This window comes from Myotis nattereri, assembly GCF_964212035.1.
Source record: "Myotis nattereri genome assembly, chromosome: 18".
In the NCBI taxonomy this organism is placed as follows: domain Eukaryota; kingdom Metazoa; phylum Chordata; class Mammalia; order Chiroptera; family Vespertilionidae; genus Myotis; species Myotis nattereri.
The window spans coordinates 22,862,570-22,883,568 of NC_138093.1; the positions used below are offsets into that span (position 1 = coordinate 22,862,570).

Consider the following 20,999-nt stretch of genomic DNA (forward strand, 5'->3'; position numbering starts at 1 on the left):
TGATATTTGTGTATAATCAATCTCAATTTATGTGCATATGAACATGGTCCATAAATATTCTATAGTACTTGTTTTATAAAAAATCACCTTTTCTTTGAAGAATCATTTTTTCCTGAGTTATCTTATTCCCATCTTACAGGCACTATTAACCACTCTATGAGTATATCAGTTTGATCATCAAAAAAGCAAGCTTGACCATTTCTAGATCTTACTCTGTCAACTCATTTGTTACTTTGTGTAATTCTTTCATTTTTAATTCATCCTCATAATGTGACACTTAGGAAAACATTTTAGACTCAGCAACACTAAGCACAGGCAAATACACTTTATAACATGCATACATTTAAATAATAAATCTCAGAAATCATCAATGAACCACCGCTTCAACATTCAAACAAGTTTTAAGAAGATGATGATCCATTCCTTGAGTCAATGAGAAAGAATTGTCTGCCTTTTTAAAATGTTAAAGAATTATAGAATTAATCTAATTCTGAAAGCACAGTCAACTTTCAAGTAAATAAATGTTATGAGGTAGCTAAGATGTTCAGAAACCTTTATGGTGAAGAAGGGGGATTGCTTGAGGATAAAGAACAGTTCTTTTGTTTTCAAGCTTACGATAATGTAAGATGTCAACAATTTCTGGTTTATAGCAATAGCAAGAGAGAATGTAGCCAGGGGACCATTAAGAAGGAGCAATTTACCATACCAGGACATAACACTTTGACAGTGTCCTATAATTCAGTTAGATGTAAAAATAAGATGACACTGGGTGTTCTGTGAACTCAAAGTAATTTGAACTTGATGCACACTGCACTGTGAGCTAGTTGTTCATTCTCAGATACAAACTTAGCAAAAGGAGTATTCAATATAAAAATGACAGAAAAACATAACATATTAAAGAAAGCTATGAGAATAAGAACATGTATTAAAAGTCACACTGAAAAAAAATAAAATAAATAAAAAATAAAAGTCACACTGAAGGGGAAAACCTGGTAAACAAAATATTGTCTACGTAGAAGAATTTCATTACAAACTAGAGGCCCGGTGCATGAATGGGGTCCCCAGGGGGTGAGGGTGGGGTGCCGGGACGTGATTGGCCCTCCGGGTGGTGAGATGCCCTTGTTGGCCAGGGGATCCGGATCTGTCCCCGACATTCGTGCCGGTTGTCGGGAGCCACCTGGTGGCCGGCCGCTTTTGAAATGAGGATATACCACCACACAGGGCTCCTATAAGGATAAAATGAGCTAATATATATAAACTACTTCCTTGCGAAGCCTCTAGGGAGGGGAAGCGGTTGCGGTGCTCAAGGCCAACTTCCAGGAGGCCAGCGGCACTGTCGGGATCGTGCTGGTGGCGCTAGTCTAATGGTGCCCGGCCAGCTCTCCAGCTCTACGGAGATTGGACCTGCAGGACTACTTAGGGAGTGACTGGCTGCTGCCAGGCTGGTGGGCCAGAAAGGGTCTGTCAGCTGCGTGGCACTCCCGCTGTGGAAGCGCACTGACCATCAGGGAGCTCCTGCATTGAGTGTCTGCCCCTGGTGGTTAGTACATGTCACAGTGAGCAGCTTTTCCGGTTGTCTGGGTCATAACAGTTGCTCAGGCTTTCATATATATAGATAAGAAAACTATTAAGGACATGCAGAACTTCTTACTGTAACCTTCATAAAATGCATCAGATGGCTGTGAATTCTAAAAGCAAGAGTCTGTGTGACAGAGCGTGATGACAGCACGTGCAGGAAAAAGCATGGGATCTGCCATCAAAACACTGAGATGTGAACTCTGTTTCCTACTTACTAGCTTTGTGTCCTCAAGCAATTCACATAACCATTCTGAGCTTTAGTTTCCTCAATTGTGAAATGAGGATATACCACCACACAGGACTCCTATAAGGATAAAATGAGTATATATATATATATATATATATATATATATATATATACACACACACACACACACACACACACACACACACACACACACACACTTATTTTATGGCACAGAAAAAAATGATAAAAATATTTTATCTTTAAATACTGATTTCATAATCTTTGTCAACAATTTTCAAACTTCCTTTGCATTGACATTTGTCTCTCTGTTAACTGGAAAACTGCCTACATTTTTTAGAGATGCAGAGATTTCTTTGCATAAAGGGCTGAATTCATTTGTTTTATTAATCAATAAATATTTAAAAAATGCTAGATATTTAATTTAGTATTAAATAATACTAAAAGCTTGGTACACAGTGAGGACTAACTTAATCTCTATCTTCATAATCCATTATAGGAGGACTTTTTCTTAAAACAAAATCTTATTCAGAAGCCTAATCTAAAGAGGTAAAAGTTGAAGTGGGGAGGGGAACTTCTAGGTACCTCTGTGGGGATTCAAACAAAGAGCACTATGAAAATTCTATGTCCCCAGGACAAGAGTACAAATGGTTATCTCCAGAACCTTCTTTTCCCACTCTCTAGACCAGCGGTTCTCAACCTGTGGGTCGCGACCCCTTTGGCGGTCGAACGACCCTTTCACAGGGGTAGCCTAAGACCATCCTGCGTATCAGCTATTTACACTACGATTCATAACAGTAGCAAAATTACAGTTATGAAGTAGCAATGAAAATAATTTTATGGTTGGGTCACAACATGAGGAACTGTATTTAAAGGGCCAGAAGGTTGAGAACCACTGCTCTAGACCTATCTGCATCACAAATGGCCTCACATACATGAGCATAGACACCTTAGCTCCCATGTCCAAGCTCAATCAATTCCTGCAATTGCCATTCACTTGACCCAGCAGCATGATCTACCCTCAAAGTGGATACTGGAAGTGCACTGGGCCATTTGGACTGGTCTCTATACTAGCCAACTAAATTCCTGGTGAAGATGTGGTTTAAAAGTACGAAGTGGAGCCCTGGCTGGTGTGGCTCAGTTGGTTGGAGTGTCCTCACGTGCACTGAAGGGCTGCAGTTTGATTCCTGGTCAGGACACATACTCAGGTTTTGGGTTTGATCCCTTGGTCAGGGGAGGCAGCTAACTGATGTTTCTCTTTCTCCCTCTCCCTTCCTCTCTAAAAATCAATAAAATTGATTGATTAAAATCAATCAATCAAAAAAAAGAAAAAAAAGCACAAAGTGGGTATAAATTTTATATCTTAGAAGGGAAAAATAAAAGAGACATGATTATCTTACACCGCCGCTCTTCCTTTTTTTCTATTCTCGTCATAAATGAGTATCTTCTACCAGTTTTACAAGATTCTCTCTATTTCTTTCAACCATTCATAGTTTAAAAAGTATGTTAAATAAGAAACTGCACTTCTAATAAAGAACTGCTTGAAAAAATAAATAAGACACATGAAACAAAGCCAGTCCATTGCCAAATTTGTCAAGAGCAGTAAGTCACTTGAACATGGGCATTGTGGTCTCATAATGCATGACCTTCATTTAAGAGTACAACTAATTTATCTTTAGAACAAAGTCTTTAGCATCCACTGCTTAACAATGTCTATCTGATATATGTGCCAAAGCATATTTGTTTAGGCCTGCCCCTCTCAAACAATTCTCTACAGAATAAATAAGCATATTGACCAGATGTCAACAAAGTCATGAAGTATTCAGATAACCTTGTTAAGATCAAGTTTTACTAATCTCTTTCCTTTTTTCTTTCTATAAAACAGTTTTATGAAGGCATTATTTCTATTCTAAATCTTAACCTTTGTTCATATCAAACACATATTATTGATATGCCCAGTAATGCATTAAAATTTGGGAATAGAAAAACATCAAAGTTCCTACTTTTAAGGAGCCTAGAGTCTTATGAATGGCAATATTTATAATAGAGAACAAATAATTCTATGAAAAGATGTGAACAAAGTATATTATAGGAGTGCAAAAGAGGGTATCCAAAGGGAGGCTGTAGGTGGAAGAAAAGGACAGGACTAGGTCAGGGTCCTCCCAGAAGACGTGATGCTTTAATAAAGAAAATATAGGGAAAAAGATTTTGTGTGTATGTGTATCTGTGTTTCAGGCTGGAGGAGTATTTATCTACAAAGGAACAGTAATTTTTCAATATTTTATAATATTTACTGAATGTATACTATATCTCAAACATTATGCAAGAGACCAGTAGGAATATTAAAGAAATAGAAAACATGGTTTCTGCACTTAAAGAACTCACAACCCAACTGGAGAGAAACCACAAGGTAGACAATAAAGTAAATACAAATAATACAGTAACACTAAATAAAACTGTTGGAGAACAGTCTATAAATTTAGTGGAGTTTTCTTGAGGAACCTCAGTTCCTCTTCTTTAATTTTATGTTTCTTGGATAGGAATTTTTCTACCATGCTTTCCTGAACTCAGGGTAGTCTCTGACTACATTTAGATTCCAAGTGACCCATTAAAAAAAAAACTACCAATTTGCCATCAGAAAGGAGTTGTTGTTTTATTATTCTGGTGTGTACATGAACTTACAGAAAACTGGAGGCCCAGTGCATGAATTCGTGCACCAGTGGGGTGCCTCAGCCTGGCCTGCAGTATTGGGCTGAGAGACCCCAACATCCCGAAGGGGGTCTCTGACATCCCGAGGGGGGGGGGGTCCTGGATTGCGAGAGGGTGCAAGCCAGGCTGAGGGACCCCACCAGTGCATGATGGGGGCTGGGGAGGGACATGGGAGGTTGGCCAGCCAAAGAGGGACCGGGGGAGTGTTCCAGGGCATGTCCGGCCTGTCTTGCTCAGTCCCAATCGGCCGGACGCCAGTACTAAGCTAACCTACTGGTTGGAGTGTCTGCCCCCTGGTGGACAGTGCATGTCATAGCAAGTGGTTGAGCAGCCTTAGCATATCATTAGCATATTACCCTTTGATTGGTTGAACGGACAACCGGACATTTAGCATATTAGGCTTTTATTATATAGGGTAGGTGAGTTCCAAATGAACAAAGGTCACAACCTAAAGAAACATGCTGGAAAAGGACCTCATGTTGGATTGCCTTGTTTTTTGTCGTTGTTTAGTTTTTATTTCATAATCATAAACTTAACTCTACAATCCAGCTAGACTTGGAAGGGGTGAGAAAAATATGGAACCCAGTGAACTGTAGCAAGAATATGATGATTACAGAACATTCCAAACAAATGGAGGTGAAGGGGTGTTCTTTTGGGCTACAGAAGGAATGGTTTGGAGGTTAAGATAAAACACAAGTCAAATTTATTAGAGCTGTCCACAGCCAGCAATGGTGATCTTGCTGGTCTTGCCATTCTTAAACCCAAAGTGCTCCATGGCTAACACAATATCCATGCCATCTTTCATGTATCTGAAGACCACAGTCTCACCATCTAACCCAGGGGTGGGCAAACTTTTTGACTCAAGGGCCACAATGGGTTCTTAAACTGGACCGGAGGGCTGGAACAAAAGCATGGATGGAGTGTTTGTGTGAACTAATATAAATTCAAAGTAAACATCATTACATAAAAGGGTACGGTCTTTTTTTTCAATAGTTTTATTCATTTCAAACGGGCCGGATCTGGCCCGCGGGCCGTAGTTTGCCCACGGCTGATCTAACCACTCAATCTGGGCAGTGCAGATGAAAAACTGGAAACAGTTTATGTTGGGTCCAGCATTTGCCATGGACAAGATGCCAGGACCCGTGTGCTTCAGGATGAAATTCTCATCATCAAATTTCTCCCCATAGATGGACTTATCACCTGTGCCATTATGGCGTGTGAAGTTATCACCCTGGCATATAAATCCCAGAATAATTCTGTGAAAGCTGGAAGCTTTATAACCAAACCCTTTCCCCGCAGTGCTCAGAGCATGAAGTTTTCTGCTGTCACTTGTGGATGACGGCTCTCTGGGGCAATGGCATCTGCAAAGCCTGGATTGCCTTATTTTTTTTTTCTGCTTAAAAATGTCTTCTCAAAAAACCCTTGATGTTTCCACTTTATTTTGATAAACTAACTGAAAACTTACCAATTAGTGGTCATTTGTTTTTGGAAAACTTGGATTTGAATTTTAATATTGCAGCAGCTGTGAGACTTTAGATTATTATGTGGAAAAATTCATTTCACAGGGTTATTATAAGGAAAAAGAGAGACCACCTTGCACAATTATTAGAAAAATAACAAGTGCTCAGCCAATAGGATTACATAAAAATTTGTATCCGTCCTTTAAAAGTAAAACCATATCTGATAATTCTAAACAGTTGTTAGTGATTCAGATAGGAATGAATTCATTTCATCTGACTGTTTTTAGTCTAACTCCTACTTAAGGTAGGCAGCACTGAAAGACTAGCAGGTGAATACAGGGTTCAGAATTACAAGCCTGGCACTACAGAATTACAGATAGATTTTTTATAATTTTGAGATTCTCATCTTCCCAACACCCTCCAAACCTGACTTATCTACTGAGTCACAATTTCTGGAGCTGAAGCTTATTTTTAAAAAGATCGATAGTTAAATCTGGTAATCCAGATTTGGAAACTTTTGGGATATACGAAGTGAGCTCACCAACTTCATGAAGTGAGGAACACTAGGTAAAACACTTTGGTCATGGAGATGGGACTTGAGAGTCAATCATAAAAGCTGAGAATTGAATTGTAAATAAGAAACTACTAGAGGGTTTTGATAATAGAATCATGTAGACATTAAAGTAGCATTTAGATCGTGACATTTAAGAAAGACTAATATGTCATAATTACATAGGACAAAAAAGTCACGTTAATAAGTTTCCATGTATGAATGAAGGAATGACAGTTTGGATCAGAGACGTGTCAGTGGAGGTGGAATACATACTATGAAGCTCTCCATACCTTATAAGACCAACGACCACAAATCTCAAGAGCTCCTTTCCCATAGTCAGAAGGTAATTGATACTCAGTTGCAATAGTATTATTAAATGATGAGGAAAATGCAAAGTTTTATACTAATTAAGTACTACTATGGATAAACAATAATCCTATCTAATAAAAGAGTAATATGCAAATTGGCCATCACTCCAACGCACAAGATGGTCACCCCATGTGGACACAAGATGGCTGGCAGGGGAGGGCAGTTAGGTGTGACTGGGCCTGCAGGGGAGGGCAGCCGGGAGGGACCAGGCCTGAAAGAGAGGGCAGTTAGGGGTGACTGGGCTGGCAGAGAAGGGCAGTTGGGGGTGACCAGGCCTGCAGGGGAGGACATTTGGGGGGGACCCAGGCCTGCAGGGGAGGGCAGTTGGGGGAGACCCAGGCCTGCAGGGGAGGGCAGTTAGGGGTGACCGGGCCGGCAGAGGAGGGCAGTTGGGGGCGACCAGGCCTGCAGGCGAGGACAGTTGGGGGGACTTAGGCCTGCAGGGGACGGCAGTTGGGGGGGACCCAGACCTGAAGAGGAGGGCAGTTCGGGGAAACCAGGCCTGCAGGGGAGGGCAGTTAGGGGCAATCAGGCCCATAACAATAATCCTATCTAATAAAAGAATAATATGCAAAATGACCATCACTCCAACACACAAGATGGCCACCCCATGTGGACACAAGATGTGGGCCAGCAGGGGAGCAGTTAGGCGTCAATCAGGCTGGCAGGGGAGTGGTTAGGGGATGATCAGGCTGGCAGGCAGAAACAGTTAAGGGCAATCAGACAGGCAAGCAGGTAGGTGAGTGGTTGGGAGCCAGCAGTCCTGAATTGTGAGATGGATGTCCGACTGCCCATTTAGCCCTGATCCCAACGTTTTTATCTCTCTATCCCTCTCCCTTCCTCTCTGAAATCAATAAAAATATATTAAAAAAAGATTGATCAACTTTGCAAATCCTTTGGATTTTACTGGCAATATGATAGAATCTCCTTTATCCCTTAAAAATGTGTCATTAGGAAATGTTCATTTGACAATAACAACACAGAAGTCACTGGAGTTTCATACATAGTGTTTCCATAAGACTTTTAAGAGTTCTTGAGAGTACTACTTACTTCTTTCCAAGTGTCATGGGTATGGATTGAACATCAGCAAGAACCATGGCATGCTCAAGACTGCCCTTAACAGAACCAAGACCTCTGGCCACTGTCAGATAATCTGTCACTATAAGCTACTTGTATCCAAGCCAGATATTTATTGCTATTGATCTGCCTGGTCCTAGCAAAAGACTTTTGTTCTCCCAGACCGGGACTTTGACCTCAATTAAGTTATGAATTTCAATCCAATAGACTGCTCCACTTACCCTACTGCTCTCCCTGACTGGATTAATTAGAATTAGCTAGGCCAAGAGTCACCCCAAGCTCCTCATGGATCATGTTATTTTAATAATAAATAAAGGAATAGCAGCAATGTACAAGAGTATTTTGAAAGATTGCTCATCTAGAAACATCATTTAGGACCTGCCAATATCAATTTCTCTGACTTTGATTACCTCATTTACTTTTTATTTCTCTTCCTTCTTCGGAATTTCCCTTTATTTCAGCTTTCTAAACATGCTCTTTGCACAGAGAAATCAAAGTTCTACTTGTCATATTTGCACTTCGCTGCTTGCTATTTTAGGGTTTCATTAGAGAGTAACTTATCAAAACAAGCATTTGCAAAAATGTAACTTAAACCATTTAATAATCTCAGAGCATCAAGAAAGAAATATCATTATTTAGGAAAAATAGCAGTCTTTAGCTAAATGCACTTTCCCTATAGCTGATTAATGCGCTGAAGACAGACAAATCAGAATGTCACTGAGAAGGAAATATCCAAGCTTGCAAAGCATAAAAATGTGCAAATATATTTATTTCTAATTCATAACCCATTGGGACAGATTATATATTGGCCAATGAGAATTCTAAATCTTGTTGATATTAAGAATAAATGGTGGGATCAGGATTTGCTAAATATACACTGTTCTAACTCTATGATTTACCCCCTAAATATAAAAATTATTTTAAAATGCAAAGAATATTATAGCCCTAGCCAATTTGGCTCAGTAGATAGAGCAGACCAAAGGGTCCCGGGTTTGATTCTGGTCAAGGGCACATACTTTGGCTGCAGGCTCCTGTCAGGCCTGGGCCCTGGTCAGGGCTTGTACAGGAGGCAACCAATCGATGTGTCTCTCTCACATCGATGTTTCTCTCTGTCTTTCCCTCTCTTTTCAACTCTCCCTAAAAATCAATGGAAAATATCCTTGGGTGAGGATTAACAACAGCAGCAGCAACAACAACAACAAAGAATATTATGTAAGAATGTTCACATTCTGGGATGTAGTACTTGGTATTTGATACTAAAATGGTAAGATTTTAAGAATGTATAAAGAGGATCCTAAAAACTATTTGCTGTATCAACTGATGTTTTTGACAAAGTAAAAACCCTTTTATTTCTTTGATTATTAAAATTTTGAGTTTTGATTAGCTCTAGGAACTATTAAGAAAATATTTAACTAGCATGCCTAAGTGCAGAAATAATTTCAATATTAAAAGCAATGCAAAAATCGTCGCCTTCAAAATACCAAGAACTGAAATGTATTTGAAAGGCATATGATAAAAATAAAACAATTATATATTTTAAAAGTATAGCTACTGGATTTAATCTCCATTCTCCCACACCCCCCTTACCACCTACCACATGCACACTCACTTGAGTTCCGTAGATTATGTAACTCTTCATTTGTTTTAAAGAGGAGTTTTATTTCTTCCCATGGAAAGGTTCTAAGCTCAAGTACTAGTAAACATTTCTTTCTCAGTACACAAACCATATTAGTAATCTAGGAAGAAAGTAAAACTGTATGAGGGCTGGATTTTACAATGTGTGAGAGAATCAAGGATTAAAGAAATAATTTTAAGGCTATTTTCATAATGATCCACTCAGGAGGAATAAAGATCAAATGACAAAATGTATTGTGTTTTGGCAAAGTGTGTCTCTGTTTTCACACCTGACTTTCATTATTGCATATTCTTTTTTTTTTTTTTTTTTTTTTTTTTTAAATATATTTTATTGATTTTTCGCAGAGAGAAAGGGAGAGAGATAGAGAGTTAGAAACATCGATGAGAGAGAAACATCGATCAGCTGCCTCCTGCACATCTCCCACTGGGGATGTGCCCGCAACCCAGGTACATGCCCCCGACCGGAATCGAACCTGGGACCTTTCAGTCCGCAAGCCGACGCTCTATCCACTGAGCCAAACCGGTTTCGGCCATTATTGCATATTCTTAAGTGGAATTAAAGCAATTATCCAGCAAATTACACAGGTGATTTAACACATTAGTACAGACTTTCCAAATGACCCTTTAATTAGAGTCACAAGGACAAAATGTGAGGGAAAACAGTAAAATTTAACATATTTACACCTTCACTTACAATTGAAATATATGAAATGTAGACAATGACTTAACATCATATAAATATGGGAACTACATTAGAGAAATTATATATCTGAAATTGCAAACATTACTTGAGAAACTAATAAATAGCAAACAGTTTATAGCAACAAAGATTAAGTATTTAAAAACAAATTTAACAAGAAATGTGCAAAACCTATATGAGGGAAAAAAATTTAAATACTGAAAGTCACAAAAGTAGACTTGATCAAAAGGAAAGATATCACCTATACTTGGATAGGATGACTCAATATTATGAATATGTCAGTTCGCCTTAATTTATAAATTCAATGCACTCCCCTCCAAAATACCAACAGGCTATTTTATGGAGTTACACAAACTGATATTAAAGTTCACATAAAACAAACATACACTCAAGAATAGTCAGGCTCTCTCCTGCTGCTTTTGTAGCTGGGGCATTTGCTGTTTCTGTACACAGGCTGAGGACTGAGAGTGGCTCAAATGAATGATGATACTGGGGGAAATAAAATCAGCAAAACTTTCGGAGGTTATGTGGGGGTTGGCTCAGCAATACAAAAATTTTAGAAGTTCCAAACACAAAAGTCCTGCTTTGCTGCATGATTCATTTTATGAGCCAGGGGCTGTGTGAGAAGCCAGAGTTTCTGAAAAAGCACACAAGTCCTGGCTGGTAAGGCTCAGTTGGTTAGACCATTATCCTATACTAGAGGCCCGGTGCACAAAAATTTGTGCACTCGGGGGGGAGGGGGGGGGTCCCTCAGCCCGGCCTGTGCCTTCTCGCAGTCTGGGACCCCTCGGGAGATAACGACCTGCTGGCTTAGGCCTGCTCCCGGGTGGCAGAGGGCAGGCCCAATCCCTAGGTGCAGCCCCTGGTCGGGCTCAGAGCAGGGCTGATTGGGGAGTTGGGGCGCCGCCCCGTCATGCACAGAGCAGGGCAGATTGGGAGGTTGTGATGCCACCCTCAGTCACGCTCAGGGTAGGGCCAATTGGGGGGTTGGGGAACCATCCCCTGTCACACTCAAGGCAGGGTCGATGGGGAGGTTGCGGCGCCACCCCCTGTCACGCACAGAGCAGGGCCAATCAGGGGGTTGGGGCGCTGCCCCCGTCACACACAGAGCAGGGCCCATTAGGGGGTTGGGGCACCACCCTCTATCACCCACAGAGCAGGGACGATCAGGGGGTTGGGGCGCCGCCACTCTCACACTCAGGGCAGGGCTGATGGGGAGGTTATGGCTCTACCCCATCACACACAGAGCAGGGCCCGTGGTGGTGGTGGTGGTGGGGGGGTTGGGGAGCTCCCCCCTATCAGGCACAGAGCAGGGCTGCTCAGGGGGTTGGGGCCCCGCCCCATGTCACACACAGAGCCGCAGGGCGATCAGGGGGTTTGGGCGCTGCCCCCTGTCACGCTGATCCCAGTGCCAGGAGGCATATTACCCTTTTACTATATAGGGTAGAGGCCTGGTGCATGGGTGGGGCTGGCTGGTTTGCCCTGAAGGGTGTCCTGGATCAGGGTGGGGGTCCCCACTGGGGTGCCTGGCCAGTCTGGGTGAGGGGCTGAGGGCTGTTTTCAGGCTGGGAGTGACTGAAGTTCCCAACCGCTCCTTTTTTCTTTTTTTTTCTTTTTTTATTCTGGGCCAGCTTTACCTTGAGGCTTGGCTCCAGCTCTTAGGCCTGCCTCCGCGGCTGAAAGTAGGTTTCTGGCCTTTGCTTACAATGTTCGAATCTGCTGGCTGAAGTTCGGGCGGTATTTGTTACAATGTTTCTTAAACTGCCCGCTCAGAGGCCTGCAGCCGCAGGTGGGGAACGTTGGTTTCCTCCAACAATCCTCCGTCACTGAGGCAAGCAAGCCTCATGTTAGTTTCAAGCTGCCTGGCTGCCGGCCGCCATCTTGGCTTGACAGTTAATTTGCATATCTCGCTGATTAGCCAATGAAAAGGGTAGCGGTCGTACGCCAATTACCATGTTTCTCTTTTATTAGTGTAGATCAGGGACATAGAAAGGGAATGGACTGACTATTCTTGGGGGGGAAGGGGTGTGGGAGATGCGGGAAGAGACTGGACAAAAATCGTGTACCTATGGATGAGGACAGTGGGTGGGGAGTGAGGGCGGAGGGTGGGGTGGGAACTGGAAGGAGGGGAGTTATGGGGGGAAAAAAGAGGAACAAATGTAATAATCTGAACAATAAAGATTTAATTAAAAAAAGGAAAAAAAATAAAAAAATAAAATTGAATAGAACTACTAAAAAAAAAAAATCAGGAAAGTACAAGAAGCAATGAAAACATCAGAAAGGGTAAATACATAAATAAAGATAAAAGCCTATTGACTGCTTAATGCAAAAACAGTACCCTGTGAGGTATTTAGAAAATAGGTTAAGTAAAAACATATCACAATTATAGCAATAGAAGCAGGAAAACAAACAAAATTATAGCACTTAAGATTTTTACACTGTTCAGGATGTGACAAAAGTATTAATTTAAGGTAGACTGTAATAAGTTAAGGGACTCTTTTGTAATTTTTATCATAACCATTAAAAGAGTAATTCTAAAAGGAATAGCAAATATCCAATAAAGAAGGTAAAATGGAATAATAAAAATATTTGATACATACAAAATAAGATGGCAAAGGAAAAACAAAGAAACAAAAAGCAGATGGGACAAACAGAAAAGTAGAAAGATGGTAAAATTAAGCAGATCTGTACCAGTAATTACATGAAATGAATTAAATAAATAAAACACTACAATTATAAGACAAAGACTAGACTGGATAAAAACCAAGCTATTTACAAAAAGTGCACTTTTAAGTATAAAGACATAGTGTTAGCAAATTGAATTGTGTCCCTTGCAAACTCAAATTCATATGTGGAAGCCCTAACCCCACATATGAACTGTATGTGGAGACAGCGCCTTAAAGGAGGTAATTAAGGTTAAATAAGGACATAATGGTGTGGCTCTGATCTGACAGGCCTGGTGTCTTATAAGAGAAGGAAGAGATACCAGAGCGCTCTCTCCCCAAGAGCAACAGGCATGTGAGGAAAGTGAGAAGGCAGCTGTCCGCAAGCCACTCATCAGAAACCAACCCTACCAGCACCTTGCTCATGGACTAGAAGCCCCCAGAGCTTGAGAAAATAGAATGTGTGTAAGCTACCCAGTCTGTGGTATTTTGTTATGGCAGCCAAGCAAACTAAGAAAGAGAGATAACAGTGAAAGGATAGAAAAATATACAAGGTAAACACTACACAAAGGAAAGCTCATGTGGCTACATAACTCTGAACAAAATACACTTTAAGGCAAGAAGATTAATAGAATTTTTAAATGGCCACCTCTCAGTGGTAAATGGATCAATTCAACAGGAAGATAAAACAATTTTAAATTTGTATCTACTGTCGTAGTTTCAAGATAAAAAAAATGAACATAACTAAAAGGAAAAGCAGATAAATCATAAGAGATTTTAACACAATTCTCTCAGTAATTGATAAACAAATAGACAAATCAATATATATAGAACACCTCACTAATAGTATTAACTAGCTTCACCTAAATGATATTTGTGGAAGACTACACCAAAAAATAACAAAATATAGTCTTTTCAAGAGAATATGCAACATTCCTTAAAATACATCATATAATGGGCCAAAAAGCAAGTGTTAATTTAAAAAATATTGAAACTCTCCAGAGTAGGTTCTCTCATCATAATAGAATCAAACTAAAAATGAATATAGAAAAGAGAACTGTAAAATCCCCAAATGTCGGCAATTAAATAACATACATCTGGATAACCTATGATTCAAAGAAAGAAATCACAGTAAAAATTTAAAAATATTTTGACTAGAGGATAATAAAAATACATCAAAATCTGCTAAATGCATTTAAAGTAGTGCATAAAAAGAAATTTATACCTCTGAGTATACCTATTAGAAAAGAATAGTTGAAAATCAATGATCTAAGCTTCCATCTGAAGAAGCCAGAAAAAGAACAGCAAATTACATCCAAGGAAAGTAGAGGGAAATAATAAAGAGCAGAAGTCAACAACGTACACCAAATGTACAACGTTCTTTGTCCCCTTACCCCCAATTAAAAATAAAAGGGCTCAGGATCTGAATAGACATTTCCCCAAAGAACATGTAAAAATGGCCAATAAGCACATAAAAGACGTTCAACATCATCAACCATCAGGGAAATGAAAATCAAAACACAATGAGATACCATGTGATACACTGGCATGGCTATAATCAAAAGACAAATAATAGTGTTGATAAGGATGTGGAGAAACGGGAACTCTCATACATTGCCGGTGAGATGTAAAATTGAGCTCTCTCTGAAAAACCATGAGCAGGTTCTCAAAAGGTTAAACACATAGTTACCATATGACCCAGCAATTCTACTCCTGAGCAAGACGCAAGAGAAACGAAATATATGGATACATGTCCGTCCTGAAGAATGTTCACAGGTACTTTATTCATTATAGCCAAAGGGAAAAAACCTTAAAAACTAAATGTCTATCAACAGGGGAATGGATAAATTGTGGTATATGCTTGCAATGAAATGTTACACAGCAGTCAAAAATAAGGGAACAGATAATATATGTAACAACATGGATGACTGTCACAAATGTTATATTGAGCATAATAAGCCTGATCCAAAAGAATATACATTATATGATTTAAAATATTTGAATTTTAAGAGGAGGCAGAACTAATTAATTGGTGGTGAGAGAAATCAGAATAATAGTCATCTCAGAGTGGGTGGTGGAAGGATTGATGTTGATAGGAAGAAGATTAAGAAGACAAACAATGTTGGTGTTCTGGAAATATTCTAATTTGATATGTGTGGTAGTTGCATATACATATACATACATAAAATGATCCCATGTATATATTACTTTTCATTAAAACTGTGGCAAATAAAAATATATATAAATACATTGTTATATCCTTAAGATTTTTGTACTGCATGTACCTCAATGAATGTGTTTTATATCTCCATTATCTATATACTAGAGGCACGGTGCATGACATTCGTGCACTGGGGGGGGGGGGGGGGCGGGGGCGCAACTATAGGGGAGGGAATCCCTCAGCCCGGCCTGCATCCTCTTGCAGTCCGGAACCCCTTGGGAGATGTCCGACAGCCAGCTTCGGCCCACTCCCCACTGGCAATCGACACCCCTGAGGGGTCCTTAGCGCTGCCGTGGAGGCAGGAGAGGTTCCTGCCACAGCAGCTGTGCTGGCCAGCCCTGAGCCCAGCTTCTGGCTGAGAGGCACTCCCCCTGTGGGAGTGCACTGACCACCAGGGGGCAGCTCCTGCATTAAGCATCTGCCCCCTGGTGGTCAGTGGGTGTCATAGCAACTGGTCATTCTGCCGTTTGGTTGATTTGCATATTAGCCTTTTATTATATAGGACTAGAGGCCCAGTGCACAAAAATTTGTGCACTCAGGGGGTCCCTCAGCCTGGCCTGTGCCCTCTCTCAGTCTGGGACCCCTTAGGGGATGACCACCTGCTGGTTTGGGCTCGCTCCCTGGGGAATTGGGCCTAAGCTGGCAGTCAGACATCACTCTGGCAGCCCAGGAGCCCTCGGGGGTTGTCCACTTGCCAGCAGGGAGCAGGCCTAAGCTGCAGTCGGACATCCTTAGTGCTGCTGAGGAGGCAGGAGAAGCTCCTACCACCACCGCTGTACTGGCAGTCGTCAGCCTGGCTTGTCGCTGAGCAGAACTCCCCCTGTGGGAGTGCACTGATCACCAGGGGCCAGCTCCTGCATTGAGCATCTGCCCCCTGGTGGTCAGTGTGTGTCATAGTGACTAGTCATTCCCAGTCTTTCTGCTGTTAGGGTCAGTTTGCATATTACCCTTTTATTATATAGGATAGAGGCCTGGTGCACGGGTGGGGGCTGGCTGGTTTGTCCTGAAGGGTGTCCCAGATCAGGGTGGGGGTCCCGCTGGGGTGCCTGGCCAGCCTGGGTGAGGGGCTAATGGGTGTTTGCAGGCTGGTCACACCCCCTTCAGGGTGGGAGTCCCCACTGGGGTACTTGGCCAGCCTGGGTGAGGGGCTGATGGCTGTTTTCAGGCTGGCCAAGACCCCAGCGACGGAAGCTCCCAGACTCTCCTTTTTTTCTTTTTTATTCTGGGATTTATTTACCTTCTATAACTGAAACTTTGTTGCCTTCAGTGGAGCTCAGAGCCGGCTCCTGCTCGCTCCAGCTCCGTGGCCACAGCCGGCTGAAAGCAGGTATCTGGGGTTTATTTATCTTCTATAATTGAAACTTTGTTGCCTTCAGTGGAGCTTAGAGCTGGCCGGGAAGCTTGGCTTCCTCCATCACTGGAGCAACAAAGCCTCCTGCTCACTTCAGCTCTGTGGCTGCCAGGCACCATCTTGGTTGGGTTAATTTGCATATAGTTGCTCTGATTGGCTGGTGGGTGTGGCTTAAGGAGTAGCAAAGGTACGGTCAATTTGCATGTTTGTCTTTTATTAGATTAGATAATTGACATATAACATTATATTAGTTTCAGGTGTACAACATAATGATATTTGTATAGATTATGAAATAATCACTACAATAAATCTAGTTAACATCTCATGTTTTTGAAATCTTTTACAACACACAGATGGTCACCAAGGTATTCACAGAGAGGCTGTGTTGCTCTATGCCATTACACTAACCATAAGTTTATGTAATTTATAAATCACAGAGTCCTTAAATGTTTCAGTACCACTCAAACAAAATAACTTCCTTTTGAATTTCCTAACACCCAGTGCATAGTGTAGACACCTCATGACCAATGCTCCTACTCCTCCTTCTATCCTGCTTATTTCCTTAATTTTACTTTACAGTAAATCTGAGAAAACATAGCAGTAAGTCTTCAACATTCAAATACTTTTTAATGTGCTTTGGGAGTAGCTTCAGTCTTTCTCCAAGGCTTGAAAGATCAAAGTTACTCAAGCGGTCTGCAGGGTATATGTGTGCGTATTTAACTTCTGTCTTATCGCAAATGTGGTTAAGAACTTAGCTTCCAGAGTTGAACTAAAAGTCAGTACGAAGCAATGGAAAAGACAATGTTCACAATATTGCTAGATAAAAATTGAAATCTATAAAGGATCTTTCTTAGAAATAAAATTAAAAGTTCCAATTCCATCAGAATATAGAAACTGCAGGGCAATAAAGTATATGAAGGGTAAAAGTGACAGGAAAACACAGAGTAGACTGTGACATATCTCTAATTACTACTCAGTTTCAGGCAAATAGTACAAATTAGTCTTCAGATAGTTGATAACATCAGCCTGTCTCAGGTGGTTAGTAACCAAGATCTGTGGTCAAGCAAATATTTCTAATAAAATTGATTTTCTTTTTTGGCAGCCAGTAGGCCAGTCAATAATAATGTTGTTTAAGAAAGACTGAGTCATGAGAGAGATGAACCTTTACTTCCATTTATTATGTTTGTATTATCTATATTTTCAAAATTGAAACCAAAGAAGAAATTACAAGGGGAAAAAGCTATTCTGAGAGCTAATTTCCAAAAGTCCCCCATGACTTGGAAGCATGTTAGCAACCCAAAATGACAAAAGCAGAGCATTCCCTAACTGAAACTAGATCACATGACTTAGGATTGTCAATAACAAAGGGAAATCAAAACTAGGATCAATATAAAGTGGTCATGTGAATACAAAGAGAAAAAAGAAAACATTGGCCAGGTACATAGTCCTAACTGATCCATTCTAAAAACCTACATGAAACTTCTACTTTACATTAAAATTGATATTCAGTAAAGAGTGTTCTATAAAGCTACATAAAGTAGTTTTTGGCTTGTCTGCCTTATATTACCCAAACAAATAGAATACAGGAAACCCACAAGCAAAAACCTCAGGCTCTGCCTAACTTGGGGACATTTCCCTCCAAATACTCTGAAGAAATTAAAAATACTAAGTCAAAAGATAAATGCACCACTATCCTCATTTTGTAGCGTTATTTACAATAGCTAAGACACGGAAGCAACCCAAGTGTCTATCAACAGATGATTGGATAAAGAAAATTTGGTACATATATACAATGGAATATTACTCAGCCATAAAAAAGAATGAAATCTTGCCATTTGCAACAACAATATGGATGGACCTTACAGGGTATTGTGCTAAGTGAAATAAGTCAGACAGAGGAAGACAAAATACCATATAATTTCATTTATAAGTGAAATCTAAAGAATAAAATAAATGAACAAACAAAACAGAACAAACTGAAGGTTGCCAGATGGGAGGGAGGTGTAGGGATGGGTGAAAAAGGTAAAGGGAGTAAGAAGTTACAAAATAGTCACAGGATGCAAAGTATAGCATAGGGAAAATAGTCAATAAGATTGTAATTACCACCTATGGTGCCAGGTGGGAAGTAGAGTTATCAGGAAGATCACTTCATAAAGTATATAATTGTTTTAACTACTATGCTGTACATCTGAAACAAATATAAAATATTGAATGTCAACTGTAATTGAAAAACGAAAATAATTTTAAAAATATACCCTAACAATCCAAACCAAATAAAAGACACGAGTGCACCAATTATTTATTTCTCATGTTTTTTAAAACTTAGTGATAGTGGTGTTGCTTGGGGGAAGAAGCAAGGGTTTGAAAGATGATTTCAGAGTTCACAGGAAAATAAAGCAAACATACCAGGAAAAATTCTGAACAAGTAGGGAAGGAATTTATCCTAAAAGATATGAAAACATATTTCGAAGCTATAATACTTTAAAAAGCACAGCACAAGTACATGAACAGAAAAACAGAGCAATGGTACTGAACAGCCCAGAAATACACTGATGGGATGTAGGTAGTGACTGTTTAATGGGCACAACGTTTCCTTTTGGGTGATGAAAATGTGGAATAAGAGAGTAGTGATGGTTTTATAACACTGTTAAATTAACTAATGCCACTGAACTGTACATTGTACAATAGTTAATCATAAATTTTATGTTAAGTGGATTTGACCTCAATTTTTTAAAAAAGCTCCCCCCCTCATCAATCACTCTTACCTGAGAGTTAATATCAGCTCTGTATTGTAGCAAGACAGTGACTAGTTCCTTATGTCCTCGATCACACGCCCAATGGAGTAGAGCTCTGCCCTAAAACATAGAAAAAGAGAAATAAATTTGTTAATATAGCTGTGAGGCCATATAAAAGATATAATGTTTTAAGAAAGACAAAGTAATAAGTAAAACTGGGTTAATTATTCTAAGGATGATTATATAAAATACTCTATGGGAAAGGCAGTAATCTTTTCAGAATCAACGGGCAATCCTGAGTTCTACTTCTAGCCCAATGACTTATGTCAGCCTGATCAACCTCCCCCCTATAGAATGAAAATAAGGGTAATATTTGTTGAATGAGTGAGCTGCAAGATAATTCTTTGAAAATTTTAAAGTACTACTTTAATTATCACATTCACCACTTCTGGTGAAAGAAGTCTATTGGATAAAAAAATGAGTACTAAAACGTAGGCAGAAAACATAATCTAAGTGTAGTATATCTAAATATGCTAGTTTATTCCTTAAAATGTAAGAAAATTTAATCAGTTTGAAAGTAAGCATTTCCTCTTAATAGTCCAAATTTACACTCTTAAATATCTCAAAAATACTAGTATTGTTTACTTGGTTCTCTAGTTTCAAACGTTGACTGTGAAACTCACTTGTAAAAGAGAACAGATGATTAACTGTTAGGAGAGAAAGTATAAAACACTACTTTAACTGTTGTCTACCAAAGACTCAGGGTTACTACCAATGTGTTAATTCTATTCTGCACCATCAGAAAATCTTGGTTTAGTTAATGAAAGAAGCTACTTGATCCAATGAATAAACAAAACCCCAACAACTAAGGGCTTCTTGGAAGCAGTGAGTGATGTATGGCTTAACACTACCTTCTGAGGGTGGTAGTGATGTTGTCATTTTTAAGAACTGGAATGTGTTTCCACATTAAGTTGAAATCCCTGCTTTATGTCATTTTAGAAAAGATTTAAGTAGGACAAAGTGGGATAAAGATGGCTTTAAAGGAAAAAGCATCTTTCAAGAAAGCTTTTCTAAACCCACTTACTCTCTTTATCTTCCAGCACCTATTCAAGCACCTATTAGTTCAACTAATTAAACTTGGATCCATTCTTGAAAAAACAAGAAAAAATAAAGACAACTTCTTCCCTACAAATTGTTCTTTGCCTTTTCTTTCTTTTGCTCAACTTATTTTTATTTACTTGTCAATATGTTTTCCAATAGGCTTACTCAAAATCCAAACAGGAAGGGAAGCAGAATATTAAAACATATGGGCAAATCACTCAAAATTTGTTGTAGCAGCAAAACTATTTTGTTCAGAGCCCACTGAGAACTTTTTTTAAATGGAGACAATTCTGCAAGCCAAGTAAAAAAATGTTCTGTTAAGTAGAGAACAGAGTTTCCCTATGTTAAAATTTCTGTAACTCTAATGACCTGCTGTTAACAAGGCACTAATTTCAAAACTCTCCGTATGAATAATTAGATATCCTAATAAGACTCTCAGAACAAATACCAATATAGAAAATACCCTTTAGTTTAATGTAATTGTTTTACAGCTTTTACGTTAAAAGAATCATATAAAATTTCAAAGTCTCTATCATATTTAGTTCTAACTTTAAGTGTACATTTTATGGCTATTAAGTTAAACTATTAACAAGAATTACTACATAGTTAAAATGATGTGTGATACACTTTCACAGGGCACCT

General features: G+C 39.6%; 1 protein-coding gene across 1 annotated transcript in view; it reads right to left on the reverse strand.

Annotated features, from left to right (window-relative positions):
* The window catches only part of ACBD6 (acyl-CoA binding domain containing 6), a 126,839-nt gene that overhangs the window by 37,173 nt on the left and 68,667 nt on the right, over positions 1 to 20,999 (reverse strand). The window contains exon 6 of the mRNA XM_081112358.1: positions 19,287 to 19,376. Coding sequence (XP_080968484.1) covers positions 19,287 to 19,376 — 90 coding nt within the window. The remainder of the gene's footprint in view (positions 1 to 19,286; positions 19,377 to 20,999) is intronic.